The sequence below is a fragment of the Aulonocara stuartgranti genome, assembly GCF_965226115.1.
Source record: "Aulonocara stuartgranti genome assembly, chromosome: 11".
Classification (NCBI taxonomy): domain Eukaryota; kingdom Metazoa; phylum Chordata; class Actinopteri; order Cichliformes; family Cichlidae; genus Aulonocara; species Aulonocara stuartgranti.
Window position 1 is genome coordinate 4,434,225 of NC_138947.1, and position 27,773 is coordinate 4,461,997.

At 39.7% G+C, this 27,773-nt stretch overlaps 1 protein-coding gene across 1 annotated transcript in view; it reads right to left on the minus strand.

Annotated features, from left to right (window-relative positions):
* syngap1b (synaptic Ras GTPase activating protein 1b) overlaps positions 1 to 27,773 on the minus strand; it is a 187,026-nt gene continuing 159,253 nt past the window's right edge. Inside the window, exons 11-21 of the mRNA XM_082552018.1 lie at positions 26,918 to 27,062; positions 26,526 to 26,762; positions 25,858 to 26,059; positions 25,058 to 25,260; positions 23,742 to 23,943; positions 22,771 to 23,406; positions 20,560 to 20,994; positions 20,084 to 20,257; positions 19,474 to 19,685; positions 13,775 to 13,847; positions 1 to 759 (exon numbers count right to left, since the gene is read on the minus strand). Coding sequence (XP_082408144.1) covers positions 427 to 759; positions 13,775 to 13,847; positions 19,474 to 19,685; positions 20,084 to 20,257; positions 20,560 to 20,994; positions 22,771 to 23,406; positions 23,742 to 23,943; positions 25,058 to 25,260; positions 25,858 to 26,059; positions 26,526 to 26,762; positions 26,918 to 27,062 — 2,852 coding nt within the window. The 3' untranslated portion in view covers positions 1 to 426. The remainder of the gene's footprint in view (positions 760 to 13,774; positions 13,848 to 19,473; positions 19,686 to 20,083; positions 20,258 to 20,559; positions 20,995 to 22,770; positions 23,407 to 23,741; positions 23,944 to 25,057; positions 25,261 to 25,857; positions 26,060 to 26,525; positions 26,763 to 26,917; positions 27,063 to 27,773) is intronic.

The window sequence follows — 27,773 nt, forward strand, 5'->3', positions numbered from 1 at the left end:
CTTTGGGGTGCAAGACATTCTATAGTTCTTGATCCTTACATGTTTGTTTCTAGTGGAATCAAAGACAGGCGATGAGTGCACGGAGCACATATTCACATATCTTGGTATGCATGTTAATGCTTTGTTTGACAGATTCAAAGTACGTAAGGTATCATTGTCTTGTCCTGCAAGACTGATACTATCTGAAGCTCCATGTGAGCATCAAGAGAACAAATGTCCATTGAAGAGCCCTTTATGTTGTGTGTTAATGTGTTAAGCACTGTACAGTAGCTGTATGATTACTACTCGTCTCCTGCTCGCTTTTCTTCTCTCTCTTGCCTGGGCAATAAGAACATAAAAGGTGATTTCTTTTCAAAGAACTGTCTTGCTAAATGGGGAAAGGGCAGGGGTGGTGTTTTCCTTTGGGTCATCTCTCTCTGATTTGGCTCAGTGCTGTGTTTGACCTACTCCCCCTTCTTCTGCTATGCCTGTAGTTGCTGCTGCTGTAGTTCCAGTTGTCTGTGAGGTTGTCATTGGGGAAGATGTTTGGCTGCCACGGAGCTCTCCATTCTGACTAGGATGTTGATGAGGAGCGGGTAGAGAGGGAGGATCTATGGTTTGAGGGAGGACTCCATTGTGGGGCGAGCTGACAGAGGAAATGCCCGAGGAAGAGACTCTGAGGCCTTGATCGTTGGTTACTGCTCCACCTCCTCCACCTCCCCCTCCACCTTCAGTTTTCACACCGGGGTCTGCAGAACCCAGGGAGGAAAGCTGGTCCTCCTAGCGAGATAGAGAGAGAAGGGAGGGGAAAGAGGAGTGGGAGCAGGGAGAAATGGTCGTAGGAGAGAGGCCATTCAATGAAAGATGGGAGGGATGTGAGGAGTTGCAATAGGAGATGTCCAATCAAGGCAGACATGTAAAGGGAAAAAATACACGTTGAAGAGGTGTGAAAGTGTGGGAGAAAGGAATAGCAGTGAGATAAGGATGGAAAGAGGATAAAAGAGAAAAATCACCAGAGAAGGACATGATTTGAAGGGAAAAACATCAACAGCGAAAAACAGAAATAACCAGATGGAATGGATACATGTAAAGGCAATGGTCAAAGCAAAGCGAAGGTGCATTTGGAAAATAACAGACGCGTGACAAGGGATTGGAAGAACCACACATAAAGAAGGAGAGACACAGAGAGAGGAGAGAAAGAGCCCAATGAGTTACGAGGTTGATGCGTGACGCACACCAATAGAAATGGTAGCACAAGAAAAGGGACACAGGTAAAGAGGAGATGAAGGGGAATTAAAAATCTTGAGGTCAAAGGATCCTGATCCTCTTGGCATGAGTAGGTGTTTGTCAGGTGTCAGGCAAAGTCAAGAAGTCAAGTGAGTCATCTTCTGACAGTGAGTACAAATAATGCTCAATAACCACTAATTTTCAAAGTAAAAGCGCGTGCTTGAGCAGCTGAAAATATTTTAAATTACAGACTGAAAAAGAGCGCTAGTCTTATGGCTTGAAAATAAGCTTAACAGCACTCGCTGTAGCATAACATGTTACGCAAAACATGCAAAACTGTCAAGACACATAGAGGTCAGCAGCAACTTTAAAAAGCAAGTCTTAAAGAGTCTGACATGAAATCCAAACCTCTGTCAAATTCACCAACCAAAACATCCAACCCAAAGCCACTGATCACCGCAGCGGGATGTTCCTCCTGGGTTGGAGCTTTTGATTAGACATTCAAACAAAGTTTGGTTTTACTTTTGTTTTTTACTTACATTAGAGCGAAATAACAGCAATGCAATACTAGAGTTTTATTAGTTTATATCAAGGTCTGTTTGTAAGCCTGCACTTCCAGTCTTGTTCACTGATGTCTAAGAGCAGTGGGAAGAGAAAACAATTGGGTTATTATGCCAATAGACAACTATGATGACTCTATTCATACTGCTGCTTAATGTAACAATGCACGACTTCAAGATGATTTGAATACAGAAGCATTTTGAAAGCTGGAATTCACAGTTTTAACATCAGACCTGGGTAGAAACCTCTTGAAATAATTGCACTCGATTTATGGTGCCTGACACATTTGCTGTGTGGTGTCTAGACATAATTACAAAGATTCAGTGACAGTGTAGGACGAGTGCAGCAAGCATCTAAAAGAGCTCGAAGATCTGTGCAGTAATTTAACTTTATATCAAACAGGAAAATGTTCACATATTATACATGTGACAGTAAAAACCACTTTAATGCTCACACACAAGAAGTATGAAACACTGTAATGTGAATGGGATGAAGTGCTGTAGAGGGGAAGACAGGAAGGAGGAGAGATAGTTTGGTCTGCATCCAGTAGAGAAAATGAATCAAAAGCATCAAAAGCAAATAATCTTCGCTTAAACTGTGTCTGATGGGTGTGTCCGCTGTGAGGTGTCTCCATTTCAGTTAAAAAGAGTAAAAAGAAGAAATAATAATTTAAAAAAAATTACCCCAGAATTAGATGTGAATTGGCGGGCCTTTTCTCTTCTCAATCAGAACCAAAATGAATGCAAACACTTTCAGTTGCTAACTGGTGCTATGAACAGCTAAAATCTACTATGGTTACAGACAGTTACAGGATGCCAGTAACATGACTCCACTATAGCACTTGTTTTATTAGTCTCCAACACAACCAACAGTGTTGTTTAATATCCATGTGTAGTCCAGTACACATGCCTATTAAACTGGGAAATCAGGCAGCTGAACAAAGACATGGCAAAATGTTTACTGACATCCTTTTTAACTTACCAAACTTGCTTCACTTTGTGGGCTGTAGTGTTTGATTACGTGGTGCATTCAATTACAGCTTGGTGTGACTGTGTGTTTTTGTATGCTAATGAAAATTGCAGTATTGGAGACAGAAACACAAAACACTTAGTGGAAATGTTAAGTGTACTGTAAATGATGCAGAAAATAAATTATCACACACACACACACACACACAAATTCTTACCCATCTCCTCCAATCTCCAATCACTCCAATTTGGAACGTGAATGTCTACAACAAACTGTGAAATCTTTCTCACCTTCACATTTCAGACTAAATACCTGCTGTACGTGCTGGTTTTATCACTCTATATATGGGTAAAAAAAACGTAAAAAGAGGGCTGCAAGTCTTGAAAAGCCTAGCTTGATGGGTATTGAGCTTCTGCTTTGATAGAAAGTACAAAAAGAAAACAGCAAAAAGCAAGAACACGGTATGCATGTCGCACATAAAAAGACGCACAATAACAGCTGACCTACGCCACCATTCGGACAAACAATACGCCCAGGTGCCAAACACATACAGAAACACATACATATCAGGAAAAACACGGATTCACTGAAAGACACAGAACACAACACAAAACATGTGCACAATAATCAGTGTTCTTCAGGGAAGGACTGGGTCAGATACGGAGATTTCACATAAATCGTGTCGTTTGTCATAGGGCGTGGCAGGAGGGATGGAAATCTGAATGGAAAATGTGAATTTAAAGTGGTGCTAAAATATGGCACGTTTGAAGAAAAAAAAGGCAATAAAAGAGAATAACACTAATATTTCATTTACTTTCAGACTGATTTATAAGCAAGAATGGTAAAGCCTTGAGAAGCCGTGTTTTCAGTCTGCTTTTGTAAGCTGAAAACAGTTGCAAATATTCAGTTTCTTGCTCACAAATCTAAAGTCTGGAATTATTGCAGCTACTTCTACAATTTCTTTGCATTCAAACTTGTTTTAAAGATACTTTTAGATATCTGTTAGTCAACTTCTATTGACTAAAAACATCATCAAAAGAACGTTAAGAAGATATGAAACGTATGCTGTTTGTAAGTAGCTGATAATTATGGAAATACTTCCTTAAAACTGACTTTAGTTTAATTAAAGCCAAAGAAAAATTACCGTTATATGTAATGAGAAGTGGAATTTTGCAAATGCCAACATATTAAAAGCAGCAGAGAGTAAAAATCAATGATTTCCATTGATTGCTGAATTTCTCTGCATTTCAGCAGCTGATTCAATGCAAAGTAGAGAGTTCTCCGTATATGACTTGAAATTAATTTGTGCATAATAATGTTGGCATGTCTGTGGATTGCTGGTTGTGACTGAATCTTATGTGTGAACAAGCGATGACATTTTCATCTGCAGAGAGCAACAACAGTCACACACAGAGAATTTGAAATGATATTAAAAAAGCTACGGCAGTATTTCTTTAGATTTTTGTCAGGGGATGTCGAATGCTTATTTGTCAACATAAAGAGAAAAAGCAGTCTCAGTTCTGTCTCATCTAATTCAAGTAAACATCCAGGAGGTCTATCACAGAATATTTCCAAGTTAGCAGTGGATAAAAGGAGACACGTTAGTGTGTTGGAAGGGTGACAATAAAAAGCACAGCGGGTTACCTCCTCATTCAGCCTGACAAAACAAAGAAAATGTCATTTTTATGTGTGTGTGTTGTGGATGAGAAGCTCACTTCACACAGTGCCAATCATGGCGCTGTGTAAAAATGACACATTTTGTCATCTGTCAGAGTAAAGAGAATTTAAAGCTGCAGCTGTGCATGTAAAAACACATACAAATAAAATACATCTTTCAGCATAAATCGGCAGCAGGACAGGTTTGCCTTCAGGGCTCCCTGCCAGAAAGCCTTCTGACAGAAATATTTCCTTTCTTTTATGTTATTCTCAGCTTGCAGGTTGGTTAGGTTTGAGCAGCAAAACTAGTTGGTGAGGTTGATTTACATTCTATTCCAAGGCAAGATTATGGCTTGGATTAAAATGTAAACCATGTCTCAGAAGAAAGTTCTAAAAGTAATGAAATGAAAGCAATGAAAACATCCTGTTCTGCTAGCTTTTGGATGTCTGCCTTTGTTTGCTAACTAATGAAATGTTAGCAGTGTTGTAGCTAATAAATAGACCTTTACAATTCTACTATAGGTGCCTCAAGTGTAAGTAAAGTTGTTAATAGCAGGAAATGCAGCAAAATAAAGTAGTTTTTCATGAAAAAAGCTAATGAAGGAATATAGTGAGCACAGGTTTCTCATTAGAAAACATTGTGAAAACCTGCTTCTCAAATCATATAAGGATAAAATGCTAACAACGTGTGATGGTATGGTAAAAAATCTTTTTTAAACTGCAGTACCTTGCTGTCAGTTGTTCTAGCTGGTCACTGCAACAAAAATCCCCCACAGCATTTTCACATAGTTTCACAGGAATGAGTTATAGTTAGAATTTCTGCATTTCTTTGTTCTCATTCGACTGTGCCTCTGTTTATGTATTCTTGATATTAATATTGCTACAAAAGGCTTGAACCACCCCTCGTTAGTGGAAAAGTATCAGTCATGGACTGGCCTCCCCAGAGACTGAACCTCAAAATTATTGAAGCAGTTTGGGGTCATCTTAACAGAGAACAGAAGAAAAGGCAGCCAACATCCAAAGAAGGCCTTTGAATGTCCTTCAAGAAGCTTGCAGAACTATTCCTGCAGACTGCTTAAAGAAATGACAACAACATTACCTCAAAGCTGTGCTAGAGCTTTAGGCTGTGCTAAAAAATAAAGGTGGTCATTTTGACTCTGAAGCTTTTTAGAATTGCACAGTTATTTCTGCCTTACTTATTGAATTTCCATGTATCTTTGCATGTATCAATACATCACTGCATGTGTGGGTCCTTTATCCTGTCACACACTGCATCCTTTTCCTATTTTCATAACAAAATTTAAAGAAATGCAAGGTGGCTCACGACTTTTACCCTGTACCATAAATATATAAGTAAATACCCCTGAAGCCTTTATTTGCCCCAAAGAAAACATTTGCTAACAAATGCCTATACCGCTGTGATTACATATACTTACAAAAATCACAAAAGCAGTATAAATATGTTGATATTATCTTGCACAACAAAATGTGAGTATTAAAAACTTTAATTTTTGCTGTTTTTTTCAGTTGGCCTAAAAAACCCAGCCTTTATCCCTGCAGCAGAGAACGTGAGGCTGCAGACTTCACATTGTCACTGGAGATTTCATAAGCATGTGTTATCCTTTAGGTTAAAGTATTAATCATATAAGACCATCACTTAATGAAATTTTTCTTATATTGGTAGGTGGACGCAGTGCAGCCTTGCAAAAAGAGCCAATCGGATGTACAAATTGGAGCAGTAGCCAATTCAAAATGAATAGTTATTAAATTTATGAATACAATTTCATGTTCAAAGTGAATCCTGGACTCGTTTTAAAATCAAATTGATTTTCTGTTTCACCAACAGTAATTTGAAGCTTTTGAACAGAGACAATAAAATCTAAGCTTTTAGCTGGAACTGGTTTTCTGCCAAAAAACATTTTGGGTGTTTTAATTAAATTTTGAAAACCTGCTGAATAGAGTCATGATCATTCCCGACTTTAAGGGCTTCAGCTGTGTGTTACTGCTTAGAACATCACCTTCAAGTGTAACTGGACTAAGACGTTAAGTTAGCTGAACATAAGCGAGCCACTCTGCCTGATGACTGGAACAGCTAATTCACACAGTGGTGGTCGTGAAAGCCCTCAGTTTGTCTTATCAATAAAAGATATCCTTTTGTTTTTTTTAAAGCATGCCCTCTGCTCAGGATGGTGTGTTCCTATCAATTTTTTATTGAGCCACATTTAAAATTCTGCCTCTCTAGGACATATTATCATGGGGCATAATGTTCACAGGTCAGCCTGGTACTGTGTGCAGTTACTGATATTGCAGTACATGATTTATGGGCAGGAGAGTGCAGATAAGATTTAGATGAACACGACTAACTGCTGAGTTGTTTTGCTCACTTTTAAAAATTTGACATTATTTTGTTGTCACCCTAACACACAGGTGTGCCCCTACGAAACATCAGTCATCTCTGTCCAGACATTCTGTGACAGTCCTCCTTTTTATGAGAAGATAAATGGGAGAGCAAAGTGGGCCTGTCAGTGTGTGGGCCTGCAGTGAGTTCACAGGATGCTGTATAAGGACAGGGACGCACATAGAGAACAGTAGAAGTGGAAAAGAGGCAGCAGTTATGGATGGAGAGTGAGAGTTTGCCGGCTTGTTTATTACCTGGATACTCGGGGTGGGACAGGCGCAAGACGGGGCTGCACTAGGATGGACTGACGCCTCCCCTAAGAGAAATCACCGTATCTCATCAACATAGGAGGAGAGGAGAGGAAACGAGAGGAGAGGAGATGAGAGGAAAAAGGAAAGCAGAGGAGGACTAAAAGCAGGAGGCAGGAAGAGAAAACTGATTGCGAAAATAAATAAAATGAGGGACGACTTGTGCGCAAGTGGGGAGGGTCCAGAAGGACGGTGAGGGTAGAGGAAATCAACAGCCACCCAAACAATACATACAAGGTGCACAACACAACATGAACAGAGAACAAGAACATAAATATACATATAAAATGCTTCCTAAGGCATATTTACATATATAATGGCAACCAGAGACACACAGCAGTGTCAGACACGCAACAGCCTGAAAGCATTAGAGCAGCATGCCATGCAGTGTATCAGAAATCATGCTTGTAGGATAAGAAAGAAAAAGGCGTTAAATCGTGCTCCGCAAACGCCATCTGCATCTGAAAGCAGCCGAATGTTTCATGTTTCCTGGTTCAGAAAGGTAAGAAGACAGCATAAAGAACATGCTTATATCAAACATGCAGTTATCAATGTTATGAAATATATATACACACTTTGAAAACCCAGAAAGAACCAGTTACATCAACACCATATGCAAAAAAACACAGAAACAACCAAGAATATACTTTTTTAAACAAATTTACTCTAACACACACACACACACACACCTCGCTGAAACTCAAAGTTGCAAGAAATGAGCACAGGGAAAGGAAATAAATCTTAAATGAAGGAGACACTGATGTGATTAATGTAACTACAACCTCAGGAAGTATTTTTCTCTTTGAATGCTGATAACTGATCAAAAGAAAGGTTTAGAAAAACCTGAAAAATCTACAAATGATCAGTCCAACACTGTCAAAGACAAACTGTGAATGTTTCAAGTTACAAGACAATGTTATTACCTCTGTAAATTAAGGTAATAACCTTAATGGGTGTGGCTTTTCCAGGTGGAGTTACAGGTGGAATACTTTCAGGTTCTAAAAATGTGTTTTCCCTTCACATGTGTTGCAGTGTTTTAGTTCCCCGTTTGCTGTTCCCTAACTGCTTTACTTTACCTTACAACTGAATCGTCTTCTCTTTATTGTATCAGGGCAGCTCTGTGTCCCAATGCATGTTTATGGAGGAGATTTACCCACAAATAAAAACATTATAACTGACTCAATGTTCAATTTCATTATGAATTAATTTGATTTTTGTTAAAACTGACAAAAGAGTTGTGAGCTTCCTAGCAGTAACCACTGCACAGGCGCAAAAAAGGACCTAAAATTTAAAGTCACCGTTTACATTAGGCAAAAAAAAAAAGCATTTAAAATGTGTGTTAAGTGTAAGATTAAAAAAAGAGAGAGAGAGGAATCTCTCGATTGTTTAAATCAAATCTTCTTGGAGTGTTTTTTTTCCTTTTCTTTTTGTAGGCATTAGGACACTCTTGTGGAAAGGATTATGGCATTCTGCACCTGTGATATTATGTGAGGTCTAATTAAGTGTGGAGTGTTGTTTTGGAAGATGGTAGCAGTGGCCTGAGGAAACAACAGCACCATGGCTCATCCCCCTTCTCACTCCCTATTAATTTACTCTCCCACCCCACACTCTCAGCTGCTGCGTGTGCGCCACACATTAAAAGTGAAAGTTATCACACTGGACTGAACTGTCTGCTCATCTTAAATGCTGAGGTGACAAGCACGAGTGCCTAAAGCTGAAATAGAAAACTAAATACTAACTTCTGACAAAACAGCCCAACAAAATGCTCACTCACAGTAATGGCTGTTTTAGCTTCGAGCGGTGCACATTAAAGGAACATTGCAGCATTATCTTCCTTGTCACATCACATTTTCCCAGGTTTCAGCCATGTACAGCACATTAACATAAACTGGGGGATTATCATCTTTGAAATTACAAAGGTACAATAGAAACCTGGATATTACATAATTTATCAGATTAAACTTTCCTCATCTTTCATTTACATAACACACGCTAACACGGTGAAGAAAGAAATCATCACCCCAGCCTAGCTTTATTATTATAATCATCACTGATATGCTGACATTAGCTTGTAGCTGAAAACATTAATGCTGTCCGAATGGTTTAACTTTACAGATACACTAAATTGACAAAATTACTGGGTCAGCTATATCTACAGGAGTTGCTTGGACGTAAAAACTCATCTCATGAAGCTCCTGGCTCACATTTTTCATGCTGATGTTAATGTCAGAGAAGGTCTGGAGCTCTGCAGTTAGTGCAGGCAACTTTTACACACTGTGGACCTCAGCACTTGTCAATCCCACTCTGTAACTTTACACCGATACTTTTTACCTGAGTTGCTGTTGTTCCTAAACACTTCAGCTTTGTAATAATACCACTTACAGTTGATTTTGGAATATTTAGAAGGGAAGAAAATTTATGAACTGACGCTCAGACTCAGTGAGCTCTTTAGAACGACCCATTGTTTTACAAGTATTTTCAAAGGCACACTGCATTTGATTTTATACACCCATTAAAATGCGACTGTAAACGCCTGAATTTAAAGATTAAAAGGCCTGACCCAATATTTTTGTCAGTGCACCATGGTGAGAGTCATTATCCACAAATACATCATTTTTGGAACAGTGGAGAGCCTTGCCGTAGTGTCTGGCCTTCTAAAATTACTCCAAGAGTGTGATGACTCATTCAGGAGGACCCAGAACAACATGTGAAGAACTGCAGGCCTCACTTGCCTCAGTTGAGGCAATGATTCAACAATAAGCAAGAAACTGGACAAAAATGGGAGAATTCCAAGGAAAAAACCACTGCTGACCAAAAAGAAGACTTTTGGGGAAATATTCTGTAGACTGACGAGACAAAGGTTTAATGTTTTGGAAGTTGTGACTCGCATTGGTAAGTTCAGGCCCTGAAACTCAAACACACTTGGGTTATGCAACAGGAAAATTATCCCAAAAGGTTTGGAGTTTGTCTAGTCAAAGTCAGAACTTAAATCAGATTAAGATACTTTGTTATGTCCGTGCACAGTCCATTCATGCTGGACACCCCCCATTGTGGCTCAATTAAAACAATTCTGCAAAGAACAGTGGACCAAACTTCCTCCAAGTGATGTGAAAGACTCATTGTCAATTATCACATTGGAGTTCTTGCTGCCAAGGATGGGACAACAAGTTATTAGGTTTAGATTCAGCCACCACCTCTGCTCTCACTGTCACTCAGCACCAGCTCTCAGCCCATAGGTGTACACCTAGGTGTACACGTACACCCTGCGTACACCTATGACTGTACACCAAACCGACCCAACCAATGTCATTGTCAAGTATGCTGATGACGCTGTGGTTGGGCTCATCTCTGATGCAGATGAGACAGCGTACAGGGCAGAGTTAGAGAACTTGAAGCTGAATGTCCTTAAAACCAAAGGACTCATAATGGACAGGAGGCACAGACAGGTCCACTCGCCCCTGATTATAAATGGAGAACAGCTGGAATTATTCTCCTGGGCGCCCACATCTCTGCTGATCTCACCTGGACCCTCTCCTCCTGCCTGGGTGTTTGGTATACAGGGGCCATGACTGAGAACAGGCAGGCTGTGCAGAGGGTTATTAACACCGCTCCCCCAAAAATCATTGGCTGCCCTCTACTACCCCTGGAGGCCATCGCCAGATCCTCCTGCCTCAGGTAAACCAGGGCCATCACAGGACTCCTTGCACCCCACCCACCACCTGTTTGACCTGCTGTTCCCTGGTCAGTACCACACGTCCAGACCACGAAACAGCCTCTTCCCCTGTCAACAAACACTATCCCCCCCACACCCCACGGTGAGCCATGGTCTGAGTAACCCCCATCACTCAGGCCACTCACATATGTACTTATACTCAAGTCCTCTGCACTACTTCCAAGCACTTTGTATATATTCCTGTAGTTTGGAAAGATTTCACCTGTTTGTTATTTATTCCGGTTGTCTTACTATTTATATATTATTCCTGCACAGTTGCCATGGAGCAGCCATAATTCCGTTGTACAATGACAATAAAGGGCTATTCTATTCTATTGCATTCTAATATATGATTCTCTGAAATATGTAAGTGTGACAAAAAAAAAGAAATTAAGAAGGGCATAGATACTTTTTTGCAGCGCTGTAAATGTTTAAATATAAGGATAAATTAGAATTTTTAAATTTGAATGAGCTGAATACATGAATACGTTTGCATATTTTTTCTTTCTTTCCTTTTTTTTCTCTTTTGCAGCTTGATTGTAATTCTGTAGTTGTAAGAAAACTTTTCTTGTGATTACAGAAATATAATTTGGTACTTTTAGCAAAATACATCTTTTCTGCTGACAGAGACCATGACTTATCATGATTCATTGTGCTCCTAAAAGTCCTGGGTTTTTCTTTCTTTGTTTTCCTTCTTAATATTTTAAAAAATCTGCAGTAAATCAAATTCTAAATAGTGTTATCCATCTGGCACCAAATTTGGTTTATATGAAACATAACTTCTCCAACACCAGTCCAAACTCACAGGTTTATAAATCCATATAGACATTGAAATACTGTGCTGTATACAGTACATTCTCAGAAAATATAACTCACAGGTTTATAAATCCATATAGACATTGAAATACTGTGCTGTATACAGTACATTCTCAGAACATATAACGGTCACATCAGCTGTAATCATGACCACCAGAGTGACACTCGGAGCGTCTGTCAGCTCTTCTCTTTTGGCATATTATTAATTTATTATTATTTTCAACTCTCTGCACCTCGAAAGGTCAACTAGAAACCTACAATGAGGCATTTTTAAAAAATAATTTTTCATGCAGTTAAATGAGTGACAATTCAAAAGTATGACCTAATGAATGAAGGAACATGTCAAGTTGGGTTACTGATTGAAAGGAAATTACTTGGAAATTGGCAAGTAAAGAGTTATTCCTTCATTCAATGATCAGAATAGAATTTAATGCATTTAAATTTATATGTACAGCACCTGAAATTGTAATGCCTTATATAGTTCTTATCATGTTGGATTAGCAACAAAACTCTTGTGTTAAATTACTAAAATTTGAGAATTCATGAAATTTTCTACCTCACAATCCTCCAATTATTTTTAATATATTCTCGTGTATTTCATGTCTTTTTGGAAACTAATAAATTATGTTTTTTTTTTATTTTGACAATTTCAGTGCTCCACAAATGAGTATGCTGCAAATGGGACACAACATTCGCAATTCTTCATATTTTTCATGGTATAATTTCCAGGTTACGTGAGTCACACCAGAGTTCATGGGTGAAGCCACGGCTACGTTAGACATAGTAACACAGAAACCATACAAATCAGTGTCAGACGTGACAATGACTGCTACAGCAGCTGAAGCCAGAACTTTGAGATTTTTATCTGTGAAATTTGCTTTATAAATACATTTTACTTACTTACCTACTACAATGAAAAAATATCTTTACTTTTTCACACTCCATTACATTTAACATATAAAGTATTTTGCATGGTAACAAAACAACTTTTAAATTTCCTGGGCCCTTTATGGGGCTGAATTAGCCTACTTGGTCTCAAATCTCATCTAATTTAATCCCTCTCTGTGAAAGAACTGCCGCTAACTGAATGAATATGATTGTTTACACCTAATATTGCATTTTATTTTTATTGCACTATAGAGGCTGCTGAGAAACATTTCATTTGAGCCTGTGTACTTCTGTAAATAGCATCCGAAATGACAAGAAACACTCTTGAATCTTGAATCTTGCAAAGTAAATAAGTGTAAAAGGTAAGTTCTACGCATGTACCATGTCATACAACTTCATATAAGGTATTAATATATATTACTCAGCTACACTTAATTGATAAATTTACTATAGAATCTAATTTATAAGAGAGATAAGTTGACAAATTATGATGTAATCTCCTTGAGGTGATTACATTGATCCCTGAGGCAAATTTACAAGCTATACAGCAATATATTTACATTTAATTAAATCAGCAAAACTTGTACAGGTCACAGCATTAAAGATAACAACACAGCAAAGATCATGTTCCAATAATATTTCTACATTTGAGTTATATATATATCAACTCATATGACTCATGCTTGAAGGTGGGCTTGCTCAATTTGACAGGATGGCAGGATAAGGAAAGGGGGTGGGTTTGGGGCATGAAATGAGAAGCACTGAGGAAGTAGAGCTCCCGAAGACACAGCACCACCATCACGCAGCGTACAATACAGTAAGACGTGAGCTTCAGCTGTTCAGTAATCTGTGCGAAAGGGAGCCACCAGGAGTTTTAACCCCAACATGCTCGGCAGAAAGGTTTCACAGAAGCAACTACAAAACTGGCAACATCACCACAAACCCAGATACGTTCACAAACCCAGCTAGAGTCAGACATCTTGATAGCTTGAGCTTAAGAATACAAACAACAGCATTCTTTCATCTTTCATCTTCAAAGCCCCCGCGTATGTTGGCAGACGAATGGCAGTCAAACCCAAACAGGACAGGTCAGGGACAGGGCAAGGCAGAGGCAGATCAGAGGGACCACATACACACAGCAAACGAAATCATATCAATAACAGGGAGGGGGGGGGGGGGGGGGAAGAGAGGTAGGATGGAGAAAGAAGATAGCACGGGCCACCGTACGAACTCGACGACAGAAGAAGCAATCTCACAGACCTGATCAGCGAAAATCCTGGTTTTTGGCTCAAGGATGGCTCCTCCTCTTATCTCATCCTCCACAGCCATGAGTCTTGGAAGCAGAGAAAGAGAGAGGGGGAGAGAGAAAGTAGGGAAGGGGGGGTGACAGAAGGAGAGGGAGTATTATGAATTCAAAATGATACTTAACAAGATGTTGAGCAGATGCATCTCCAACATCTGGCTCAACGACATCACAGTGATACGATGCTGATCTCCTGTATCTCAAATCTAAATCTCAAATACTGATAGGAAGCACAATCTTTTGAGCCACTGAGCAGCAGGAACGTAAGCCGTGCTTTATGAGGCACTGCCAATTTTCACTGGTGGAGCCTTGTTTTGTCCCCATGGGATTTATCAAAGTATTTGTTCCCAATTTAAGGTGTTTTCAAAGCGCAATTACAGCCAACAGTGGAAAATTACACCCGGTTATGTGACGTGAATGTTCAGTAACTGATCCCCATCATCCCCAGGGAATTTCCCATCTTGCGTAACATGGACTGACCAAGGCACGGGCAGAAAAATCCTTTGACTAATCATTTCAAAGAATCTGCTCGCAGATACGAGCGAGAGTCCGGCTGCAGTTTTCATGAGCCAGCAAACAGTGCAGGTTTCCCAGCTTTCATGATTATTCAAGTGCCAGGGATAGAGTCATTCAATGATATTTCTCTCAAAGCGTTATCTTACACTTACTTGGCCAACTGGCTAGATTGTGGATATTGTCATTTGGTGTAAATGCCAAGTAGAAGTTACCGTGAATAAAGAAAGACCTCTCAACATCATAGACTTCAATGCATTGCCTTCATGATTTTCCATGTTTTACATTTTTTTTAATCGTAGCTGACAGCAGAAGAATAAACATCCTTTATTTTCTTAACATGAAACATGACTGTTGGAATGTTATCCCTTTATAATAGTCAACTATTGAGTAATCTTGCAAACGCATGTCAATTTGTCAAAGTAAAACAAGGTGGAAGATTGTCACTTGTGCATTCATTAAGCCACTAATCCAATCAAATAGTTGACAGGAACATTTAATTGGCGCCATGCAGAAATAAATACACCACAAATCAAGTCGTACTGTGTCACTCAAAGCTAGTCCTCTCCACCACATCCATATCACTTTATTAAGAACACAGAGGCACGTGTTTGACAATAAAGAACGAAAATCCACAGGTGAAGTTTCAAACATAAGCGTTTGGATGTTTTATTCCATAAATAATGTACAATGTTGAGAGTTTGTTTTTTTTTTTTACAAAAGAAGAGAAGAGGAAAAGAAAAGAGTCAATCATAAGCACACACAGAAATATTAGCACTGTCCCAAAAAACAATGGAATGTAACATGGGCATACAGCATTAAGATTCTGACATGACTCCAAAAAGGCAGACAATGATTCATGTGGGTGATATGTTACAAAAAGAAGAGGGAAAAAAAAGAAGTTAAGCTTTATATATCCAGTTGTACTTCAAGTAGTGTGCTTTTGAGGTCAAGTCGTACATTTAGTCAAAACAATGTGTGTATGTACCAACATGAGGTCACAAAGTCTGAATATTTTGCTACAGAGGAAAAAGGCAAAAGACAAAAGGTGTCAAATAGGATGTAAAGTTAATGAAAAGCAAAAGGAAAGACAGACCTGGGTCAAACAGCAGCTGCAGATATGCTCTCTATTTTTTGTAAACTTACCTGATAACATCTAATTTGTGTTGATACAGCAAGTTTAACCCAACCTCGTGACATATTTGAGCTTACTCTGCACTTTAATCGCACATTACAAATCATTTTAACATAAATTAAAGCAATGTCTTTTTGTCAGTCAAACATAAACGAAACAAGCAAACTAAAAGTGTTTTAAATATACAAAAACAACCATGCAATCAACCCAAGTCCCCAGTACAGAACAGCATGTTAATATGCATTTAAAAAACAGTATGTTTGACTTACATTTGACTGACGGATATGCCTCCCATCGAATTTATCACATTGTTTATTTATGTAAAAACTATGCAATCCAAATGGATGCAGTTAAAATGCACATTAAACCAAATTCCTCTTTGAGTGCATTTGTTTAAAATAAACAACGCAACTGTTTGACACAGGTCTATATAAAAGTGAGCAAAAACCCTTGGCTGTTGCTACAAGCCATGTCAATCACACACACATCAAGCCAAAACTCATCACCACTATGAATTCATTTGCAAGATTTAAACATAATTTTTGCTGTTGTACAATCTATACAGCCTATCAATATATTCTTGCTACAAAGAGAGGCAGGTATACTGACACCAGAATATTATCTAAGACTCTGGAGAGGGAAAATAAATAGAAAAGAATATGTTTTTTCCTTTTAATACTTAAATCATATTTTAAGTGCATAAGTTAAATGACAGTCTAACTCTCTTAAACAACTATTCTGATCACCACGTCACCGGACACCACCAATGACGGACTGCAGGTCAAAAACAAAATCATACCAAGCATTTACAGCAAAAATCATACAGAGATGAGAAAGTCAGTTTTGCTTTAATTAATAAATAATATAAATTTCAATCTTTCATTTAAAATGCAGATAAGTTCACAAGCACCATACAGGTCATCAAAAAAAAAAAAAAAGAAAAAGAAAAAACAACCCATAAACAATAGAAAAAAACCCCAACTTAGGATTTAAGAACACATTTTGCAGAACATACTGCTGTCAAAAGCTCACGTCATTGTCGTCATGTTGTCTCTGTGGTGTTTTGCATTTTACAGTATTCCAGGTCTATATTTTGTATGTTTAGATACTGCAGATGGCACCTGGTAAAAGATTTTGGCAGGAAGTCACTGTTTCGTTATCTACACAAGATGCATACAATACACCTCCTCAGGATCCTGCATGTGCATTCGGCACAAACAGCACACGCAGATACATACTGCATCTGTTATTGCGCTTCTCCTGCTAAAAAGTTAGCTATTGCAAGGTTAAAATAGTAATCTCACTCTCAATAGAATTCATATACATCACATTTCTTATACTACTATTATTATGGCTCTTGCATTACTGAATTTACTATGCTATGGGTTATAGTTAAAATAGATTATTACTATGACAGGTGCAATTAAGACCATTAAGTCCCCTCCCCCCTTTCTGCTGCAAATTCAATGCATCTCGTCAATATAAATCTCTTCAGTTCACAGCAAAGAGCTTGGGGAAGATAAATAGTTTCATTCATATTTAAAATTAAAGTATTTTGACAAAAAAATATGAGAGCCTGTAGCCAACTAATGGAATAACTACCCTAAAGAAAAAATAAAAATACAAGTGCTACAGGTAAAGTGGATTCAGTGTTTAACCTAGCATGACCTAAAACTCAATATTCGGCTTTGGTTTAAATTAGATTGTTGAGAACAAAATGTGTACCTGGTCTAATGACATAGGTTGGATTTGCTCTGAGCTTAAAGCAAATTCTATGCACAGAACATTAAGGCTTCTCTGAAAAAAAATATCTCTCAAACTTGAAACATAACGCTGAGTATTTTAGGTCTGCAGATAAAGAGTTGGGTTTTTTTCCAAGCCTACACAGGAGCCATGAAATTAAGGTCACAACTAAGGGCTCCATTAGCAGAACCTGAGCTTGCTTTTGCATCAACATAATATATATGTATATATATATATATATATATATATATGTTTATATATCTGAATGTGAAAATTGAACATAAAACTCAATTTAAGGTGAAACATAACATAAGGCTATGGTTGCACTTGTTATTTCACTGATATTCTGAAGTCCAATCAACAGGACGCCCTCTACATTATTTGCATTGCTCGTGTGTGTGCATTAGATCTGCAATGCTCTGCATGACCTGGGCTGGCTCAGTGAATTGTGTGTAAAATTGACTCGGAAGCATCCAGATCTGCTACTTACTGTAATTCATCCTTGTGTGGTCAGATGATAAAGGTCCCAAAAGTTACAAGTTTAAGCCTTGAAAACAGCAGCTAATAACTGCACGTTGTGCTTCATGTGTACAGCACTCTCCTTAAGCTTTAACTTCAGGGGAGCAGTAATCAAGGGTTTTGCTTTAAGTGCTCTGACAAAGTTTCTGTAGTATAGGGCATAGCTCATTTATGCCTTTATACCTGAATCTTCACCATTCACTGACTGATTCAGGTTTGTCTCTGATGTTCACCCCTCTTCATTTCACATCATGTGTTGTTAAAAGAGGTATTAGTCCCCATGTTCACTCTGGAGAGGTAAAAAAAAACCCATCAGCAGTCCTTCAGTGAACATGGTTCACCTTGATTTAAAATGGAAGAGCTAATATTAAACCATGGTCTTCCATAGTCCGGTGCCCGAAGGTCCAAAACAATTCTTTGAGTTGGTTTAAAAAGTGCAGACATGTTTCTGAAGTTTTACAACTCCCCATCCTTTTGTGCTTTTACAGTGCAATCTCGTGGGAGAATCATTTGAAAATTCTGCTAACTGGAATCATCCTGCATGATCCCAAAATCCAGAACTTTGTTCATAAACAAACAGCTGATGGTGAGTGTGACAGCGCAGGATAAAGGAGGACGTTTTAATGGTGGTTATATACAAGGTTAGGCCTTTTAAGATGTTTTTCCATAAAAGACGAGCAGGACTCTCTGTCTTCATTCCAAGTCTTCTTTCCTGGAGTGGATTAGAAGTGGCAATATTCTCTGTCACAGTTATCCACCCTTCAGTTGCAGACCACAGACTATTATAAGATGTAAAAATACTGCAATATTTTCATGTAGTTTTAAGTGTCTTTTCACTGAAAAATAAAAACAAAATTAAATGCAGGGCAGCATTGCTAATATGCGGTCACACGTAAAATGCTCACGAAGTCCTTAAAACCCAGCAAATATTTGGTTTTTGTGCCTGAAAAATACAACTGAGACACGATCAATACTCAACCCTTTTTTCCATGAACTGCTTAATTTGTGAGTGATCAATAAAAGTTAAGACTGCACTGACAATAAAAGCCCCATTACAATTTTGCACAAGCACTCGAGAAATTAGGGCTCAGCTGGAGTTCTCTGCAGTTGTCCAAATATGATGCTCTTGAATAACAAATAAAGCATGTTGTGAGGTTATGACCGCATTTAAATTTGCTACGGCAAGAGCTCAGAGGACAATCAAAGACTCTTTTGTCCAGCTTAACTAAGCTGAAGAAACAACCACCACGGGAACATCTCCTGGATGCTTATCTAAGATAAAGATCTTTGTCTTCCGTATTACAGTCTATTATTTAATTTGCCACTCATTACATGTCTGCAGCTTTGGCTTTCAATATAAAGCTCCCATCCTTTCTCATAGGCTACAGTGCTTTATGAAACGGAAACCAATCTCCTTATCTTGTAATATTCTTTTCAAGATAACAACCTCTGGTAAATAGAGTCTTATTCCGATGTGCAATGTATATATTGCCAGTAACAACTGCTTCATTTTCATGTTTCATCCTGTTAAACAGAATCCAATATGCTAACGCCGTACTGTGGAGTCCTCCGCAGAAGTATAAGAAGTCTTTTTAATTAATGCTAGCAATCATAATTTTATAGAAAAGGTCCTTTTTCCACAAAAACCCTGTAACAGAAGAAAAAGAAAGACTATGGCCCACCAATGGCCTCCTTATACAAGACCACAAGTCTTTTCCCTCCATCCCAACAACAGCTTCCATTTACCTGCTAATTATTCCTTTAATTTGGGAGTCTTTCTCCACTTGCTGCTGCCGTAGCCTCCTCTCACTGTCCTCGAGACGATTCTGGTACTGTAGGAGGATCTTATTGGTCTGCTGCTCCTGCGTGAGGAGCCTCCGTTCATACTCCTCCAGCTTTTTGTGGGACATCATCAAGCGCTCCTTCAGGGAGTTGATCTCCTCCTCGTACTCCCGTACCTGAGGTAGAGATGTGAAAAGAATGCTAAATTAGAGCAGTTTATTGCGACGCTGGTGCGTACATGCCTTGCTTTCTTGGTCACTGCAGTGCCTGGTGGATTTGAGTTCTCTAAACACATTCATGAAAGCATTGGAAACCACCTCCAGATATTCAAAATTAGGCCGGCTGCCTTTATAAAGGATGAGGTACAGTAAATATGCCAAACTGCAGAAAAAGAAAAAGAATGCAAACAAGTTGAACATTTGGCTCATGGCTTTTGTTTCCCACAGTTTGAGACCTCTGGACTTCTGTGTCAAGATCAAATCTGAGTGCCATCTGCTCAGAAATGACAGACATAACTCAATGTTCCTCTGACTTCAACTGAAATGTTAATTAAATAGTTAAAAATTAAACCTACCCTATCCATGCGTGACTCATCCATGCTTTTTGAGTACTCCTTAAGTTTGAATTCCTCACGGTCAATCCGAGAACTTTCAATGTCAGCGGACAGATGAGGCATGTTGGAGACCCAGGCCACCGTCCGCTCATTGGCTGGCGTTGGGGGATTGAGGGTAGATGGAGACTGGGAACCCTGGGAAGAAAGGTCAGCACACTGAATATGAGAACATGAATTTTTAATTGAGTGAAAGTCACTTGCATAAATTTGGTGCACGATGTTACCCAAAATGCCTCAGTGCTACACGAGTTCATACATTTTGAGCATGGCTGAGCCCTGGTGGCTCCCAAGCTCTTAATCTTGAATGTCAGTTTTATCCCCTAGATAAGCTAAACACTGACATTTTACACGTTGTTGTTGAGAAATAGCTGTGAGCACAGGTGCTAAAGAAAAAAAAAATAGGAAAGTTAGATATTAGGAGAGTGTGCAGCAGTTACCTGTTTGCTCATAGTGGGTTTGAGCAGGTGCTGCTGTTGCTGAGGCTGCTGCTGTGGTGACTGTTGAGTGCTCTGACTGGTGGTTCCCTGTGGACTCTGGCTTTCCCTGACAGAGCTCTGCTGGTGGGGCAGGCCCGGGGCAGTGTTGTCTTTGACGGAGAGCTGCCGGGGCCCATGCTGCCTGCCGTAGCCGGATTCTGGCGACTGGAGAAGGTTTCCGCTTTGCGGCCTAGTTTTTGCAGGAGCAGAGGGTGCAGCAGCTGCACTGACGGACAGCTGATGGGAGGTCTGGGATTTGACACGCTGGGTGGGAGGCGGAGCAACAGAACTCTGCCGCATAGGTTGGACTGTGGAGGGAGGCGTGGTGGCCAGGGAGGAATGGGAGGTTCCCGTCTGGGAGGCCATGCCCATCATTTGTTGCTGTTGGAGATTATCCTTGAAAAACACGTGAATGATAAATTAACATTTATACTAATTCACTTATCAAATTGGAAAAAAATTCAGTGGGTTGCCACACTTGGGTAAATTGCCTCAAATACTAATGAGACAATAAAATGTAGTAACAGAAGTTCAGTTCGAATGATGAATTGATGTGTTTCAAGCATTTTGAGATTCAGTCAATGAAGGTGATGTAACAGTAGAAACATGGAGCTATTATTCATCTCTTCCACAGTGTGCCTTTTGCCTTGTCTCCCTCGCCTCCCCCCCAACCAGTCGCAGCAGATGGCTGCACCTCCCTGAGCCTAGTTCTGCTAGACGTTTCTTCCTGTTAAAAGGGAGTTTTTTATTCCCACTGTTGCTAAAGTGCTTGCTCATAGGGGGTCATTTGATTGTTGGAGTTTTCTCTGTATTATTGTAGTATCTTTAATAATAATAATGTATACTTTATTGATCCCTGTGGGGAAATTCCTCTCTGCATTTAACCCATTCACTGTGAAGCAGTGAATGAAGCACTTTACCTTACAATATTACGCACCTTGAGGTGCTCCAGTGCTTTATTCTAGCTCAGTATCTTGCTCAAGCACCCATAGACATACAGACCAGGTGGGCTGAAGATTCATCCACTAACCCTCCAATAAAAGGACAACCCACGTTACCCAATCAAATTCCAGCTTACAGCACCTGGTATCAGCACCAGACACTCAAGGATCCAAGTACTAACCAGGCCTGATTCTGCTTAGCTTCCTAGATTGGATAAAACTGGGAATTGACAGAACCAATGCAGCCCCTTGTCAGATGAGGCCTGCATGGCATTCTAGTTTGATTCAGCTTTTCTGACAGGCAACTTGTGTTTTGGCTTTTTACATTGGTGCTCCTGCAGTGTGATGTGTGATGTAATGTAATGTGATGTAATGCAAAAAGTGAGACACTTTTTCAAGTTTGACCCGGTACGCCATGTTTATGACAGGTTTACGTTGTCCTGGTTAATGTCAAGCTGTCATCACAAAGACATATCAATCAATGTAACTTTGTAATAAAAATGACATTGTGACACTTAATGACAACAATCATAAACATTCACAAAGATTTGTGACTTTGTGACAAGAAGACTTTGTCATGACTTCTTATGATGGCGTCATGTCTTAAGCTCATCCCTAAAAAAAGTGTGTTACCATCACACTAGACAAAGAAAAACTGCAAATCCTCAGAATCAGAATTATATATTATCAATTAATATATATTATATATTCCTAATAAATGTTGGAATAAAGAGATCTTTTTGGTGATTGACTCTTAAAGCTCGGCTCCACTGTCAAAGAAAGGCCCAATTTTTGAGGGTTTCAGTAAACACGTTCAAACGTTTTTGGGCCTAGTTGATAGTTTGGCACTGCTTTGGAGCAAAAGAGGTATGAAGCATACTCACTGAAGGACTTTCACAACAAATTGATTAGAGTGGAATCAAACAATCTTCTGGAACCAATTTAATTATCAATGATTCATAATTTACTGTTTTCAAGTTAGAAAATCTTTGGCGTTTATTTTAGAGCATTTTGGGATTTTTCACAGTCTGGTTTGTACAAAAGAACTGAAGCTCAGGGTATGAGACTGTGATTATATTTTTTTAATCAATGTCTATAACATTGTTCCTTTTTTATCCTTTGTGCATAATGAAAATACTAATTCAACATCTATAGTAATACCATTTCACATGTAAACATTATTACATAGCGAATTTATGACATTACAGAAATACAGTGAGAGTCCATTTACCTGCATATGCATGGACATCTGCCTGCGTCCATAGTCAGCCCTGCTGTAGTCGTCACTGTAGCTATGTGAGTGGATGATGCTGGGTTGTCCCAGGTGACCGTCCCTGGTCCTGAGGGTGGACAGATCCTCACTGCGAGAGAACCCTCCATGGGCGAACTGTGGGATGTAGGACTGGTGAGAGGGTTCGGGCTCTGGGGCCAGGAGAAGGGGTGCGGGGGGTTGAGCCCGGCTGTGCTGGTGATGGAGCTGTTGCTGTTGAGGCCCATCAGCAGTCGCCAGATGAAAGAGGGGATTCTGGAAGGAAAGCGGGTAGCGCATGGCGGCGGCCTGCTGTTGCTGCTGCTGGGATAGCGAGTCGGTGGTGGTGCCCATCTGGCTCAGCTGGCTCAGCCGGAGGCCACCGGACATGCTGGAGCCGCCAGAGCCAGCTGACAACCTCCCACCGGCCCGCAGCTGGCTGCTCAGGCCCGACCCCAGGCCGCCACCGCCTCCGCTGCTCAGCCCGCCGAAGCTGCCCATACCGGCGATGGAGGCCTGGGAGGAGTTGAGCATGTCCACCGACTGCAGGTTAGACACGCTGTTCATTCGGGAATCCTGGAGGTCCATCATAGATACGCTTTTATTGACACTGAGCACCTAAATAATAAGGGATATGAGAGGCTAGTGTGCCCCCTGTTATTGCTTATGTTAGGTGGCCACGGATGATGGGTGAGGGTGGTGCGGGTGTTTTTACCGCGAGGCCTGCCTGGTTATCGGAATGCATCAAAGTATTTCCCAGGAAATACCGCTAGGATGAGTTGCGTGGTGAATCAGTGGGAAAAAAGCAGATGTCATGATATACTAGAGCCTCGATCACACGATGGCAGATTCTTACAGTATGACCAACATGCACGTCATACTAATCTCACCTTGATAAAGGTAAACCTAGCGGATGGGATGGTGATTCCCCGAGTCAGTGTGGTAAAACTCACCTTAGGATCAGGTTCTGTGATATCCGAGCTGCTCGTGCAGTACGCTGGGCTGGATCGGGCCAGGGGAGGGCGTGATACGTAAAACATGTCTTTGGAGGATGCTCGATGAGGATGGTCACGGTCCTGAAAACTCATCTGGGTACGAGATGGCATGACCCCTCCGGTGGATGTAGGGGAAGGCAAACGGGTGATATCTATAGAGCTGGAGAACAGCAGAAACAGGAGGTGAGGAGTCTAACAAACTCTACACTCTTCCCCTATGAACAGTTTATTTAGACACTATATTACTATATTAATATGATTGCAAGTTGAAAGCTAAATACAACAACGCTGGAAGAAGCATCTGAATCGTTTCTTCAGTTGGTTAAAATCAAGACTGAATGCTTCCTCTGTTATTAAACTAGGATGTATCACTCTATCAGGCTTTTATCTATAGCTAAATTCAATGTAACAAGCAAATGTGCGGTGTGTGGAAAGAGCGAGAAGGTCCTTGAACATAGGTACGCTGCCACAATTACATAAACATGAATTAAATATCTTCATTTTGCTCTAGTCATGCCGACTATTTTTACACAGTTTTATGCAGTGTTAAGATAAGTTCAGTGGTTCTGAACATAAAGCTGAAATCCCCTCTATAGAGTCAGTGGAACAATCGGAAGTGGATTAATCTGATTAAAATTACGAGTAAGAGGGTAGGGGAAAGTTCTGCTGCAAAAATCTGTATTTTCTTTCTCTAATTTTAGGCTTTTGGAAAAATTTTGTTGGATGTTGTTAGCTTAAAATGTTATTTAAATGAAACCTTAGTAAGGTGTCTCTCCGAGGAGATCTAGGCAACCGAAAGTTGCCATGTGGCACTAGACAGAAAAAACAAGGCTGCATGCAAAAAGGTTCAAGGCCAATTTTCTTAAGCAGCGCTCTGCATTTTTAAATAATGACACAGCTTTTTCATTGAAAAAAATTAGCTAAAAAAACAAATCTCCAGCTGTTACATAAATGTAGTGCAGAAAAAAGAGCCACATCTCCCGTAGTATTTTTACCTACTACTGCACAACAAGGAGAAAAGAAGCATTTGTTGAAAGACTTTTTCAAATATGCACTGCAGCCCCAAACTTTCCTAGACTTCACTTGGCAATGGTAACCACAAGAAGGCAAATGTAAGATGCAGTCAGATGATGGATGTCCTTTGCAAAAGTATTTCCAGTAGTGGGAAACTGCATCACTTAAAAAGAACATCTTCTGGATTTTATTCTCTTGACACTCTGTGAAAACAACTCAGGTTTCAGCGTTTGAAACTGTTTGAAGTCTCAAATTCCTACCTATTAAGATCCCTCATCATGAGATTTTGGAACTCAGAAGAGATGCCCCTGTTGAAGCTGGGCCGTGACAGCAGCCTGTCCGACTGTCTACCGGGCTCTCTGTCTGTCTGATGGCTGGGCTGCCTCTGGAGGTGTGGGTTACGCAAGGCCATGCTGATGTCATTCAGGAGACGAGGCAAAGGACCCAGTTTGATGATGGCATCCTGTGGTTGGAGGGAAAACAAAAAGAAATGGCACTTTAGCTACATATTCATTAAAAAACATTTTTGTGTAATCTAATGTAAGTGTTTTTCAGTACGTCCATCTCATTCACCACACACTGGAAATGTAATCACATGGAGTCTGATTTTGTGAAACATTTGAGGTGAGAAAACAACAAGACATTTTTTTAGATGCAGCTTTTAAAACCGAGTCCTAACAATACACATCGAATCTCAGCACGGCTTAGTCTGGCTGCACAATGTAAGCGATGTACTGTGTTATCAGAATGTTATCAACTGAACTCTGGCAATTCAATTTAAACTGTAATTATGTTTAGTTTTTAGTTTTACTTCACTTATTTTATGACATTATTTCACTTGCATGTGAGAAAGCACAATGTTGTTTTCCAGTTCCAGAGCAGCATGATTAGGAATGCAGCAGTATTATTACATATGAAACGACTACTTTGATGACTATAGTAGGTTAAATTCAGGATACTGTAGCGATAAATAACCCACTGTGGATTTTTTTGACGTATCATTTGATTTTTACCAGTATGGTTGCAGTTTATAACAACAGATATGATGCTTTGTGTTTACCTTGCTGAGTTGAGCCATGACCTCCCAGAGGAGACTGTGCAGTATAGACAGCTCCCTGCCCAGGTCGATGTAGCCCTCAAAAGCGCCTGCATTGCTGACACTGTCCAGGTTGGAGATCTCGTAGAGGAACTGCTGCATGGAGCCCCACTCCATTTCTAAAAACTCATTCATGAAACACATGTACTCCTCTTTGCTTCCAAACCTGCAGGTGGGAACAAACAGAACAGGGCGGGGAGGACATATGTGTGTGACAGGGAAAGTGGTAGAAAAAGAACTGAAAAATATTTTAGCAGGGAAATTAACTCATTCACTGCCAGCCATTGGCAGTGAATGAGTTAAACCCATTGACTCATTCACTACAATTGACGGCTATAGACGTCAATGGCAGTGAATGAGTTAAATTGTAGCTACACTCATAATCTTTGATTTAATAATAGTTTTTTCAAATAAATGTCATTAATTTCAACTGTTTTTGTATTAAAGCTCAAATCTTTAATAGTTTTGGGCACTGTAAAGAAGAAATATCAAACAATTAAACGCATAAATTCATTTATTTATTTGTTTTTGTCATTGATGGTCAGCTTTTTTCCTTCCCTAAATACATGGATTAAAAAAACAGAATTATTTTCATAAAGTTAAATATATGAATGAAATGAAATAAAACTGACTTGGAGAAGTTAGCCAGGTTTTGCACTACTTTAGCGATGAGGGTGAGTGTGCGTGATGTCTGCTCATCTGGATACTCCTGGGTGAGGTTGAAAAGCGATGGCGACATGATAGCAGGACACAGGAAGCGCAGGAAAAGAGAACCGCTGATGAGGCGGTCAGCGATGTCTTCTCGACCCCTCTCAGCACAGCGCACTCGCCAGGAGGCAAAGACTTCCTTCAGCTCTCGAGGGAACACACTATAAAGCAACATAAAAGGTTTCAGGACAAACTAGGTACATTTAGATATTCCACCGAGAAGCTGTTTAAAAGCCTCATCTATCTTTATTATAGCGAAGAGAAATAAACACAGTCTAGTAAAGGAGTTGCTTTTTTTGCATTATTAACTACTCACCAATGGGAATTAACAATCTTGCAGAGTGCCAATTCACAGCACATTCGAAGATTGGCTTGGTGGTCTGGTAATACAGAGGGTGGTATTCTCATGGGGTCAACTTCACAATTTTCTTCTGACTCATACAAGGCCCTTATGAACTCCCCTGCAAGAGACATTTCATTAGCAACAAGTTTCAGTGTTATTAATAAAGAAAACAACATCCACAACAAGATTAATATGAAAGAAATCAATTATGAGACAACAAACCGAGCATTGCCACACTGCCACACTATGCTGTTTAAGTAGTCGTAGGTGAGGAGCTGTCTTATTGGCCAACAGCAAATTACAACAGTAGTTACTTTTAGCTCAAAGTATTTTCATACCAATATAGCATATAGAAAACAATTCTCAGAAATGGACTGCTGAGCAGAATTCACTGCACTGTATTATTGTGTATTATTATTACGAGCACTTAGCACTTACTGGAAATCTCTGGAGAAACTGTCTGTCCCTTTACACTCCTATGCACTACCTTTATGAACACCAAAGCATTAAATGCACTCAGTGTTAGAAAATTAAGAGAAAACTTTACTGAGAAACAACTGAGAAACTGTTTGTCACGGTACTGGGCCATGAGGCCCAGGGTTTAAGTTCTAATGCATTTTTTGTATCCACATGTGTAGTTTAACACATCTAGTTGTTTTCTAGTTTGCAGTTTAGTCCTTGGTTTCTTAGTCCCTTTTGTCATCTCTCCCTGGTCCGTGTGTCTACCTGTCATGTTTCATGTCTCTTGTTAGGTTAAGTTCATGTTCTATCTCCATGTCTCTGTGTTTCCTGTTTTATTTTGAAAGAGTATGGGGTTCTTTGTTCGTTG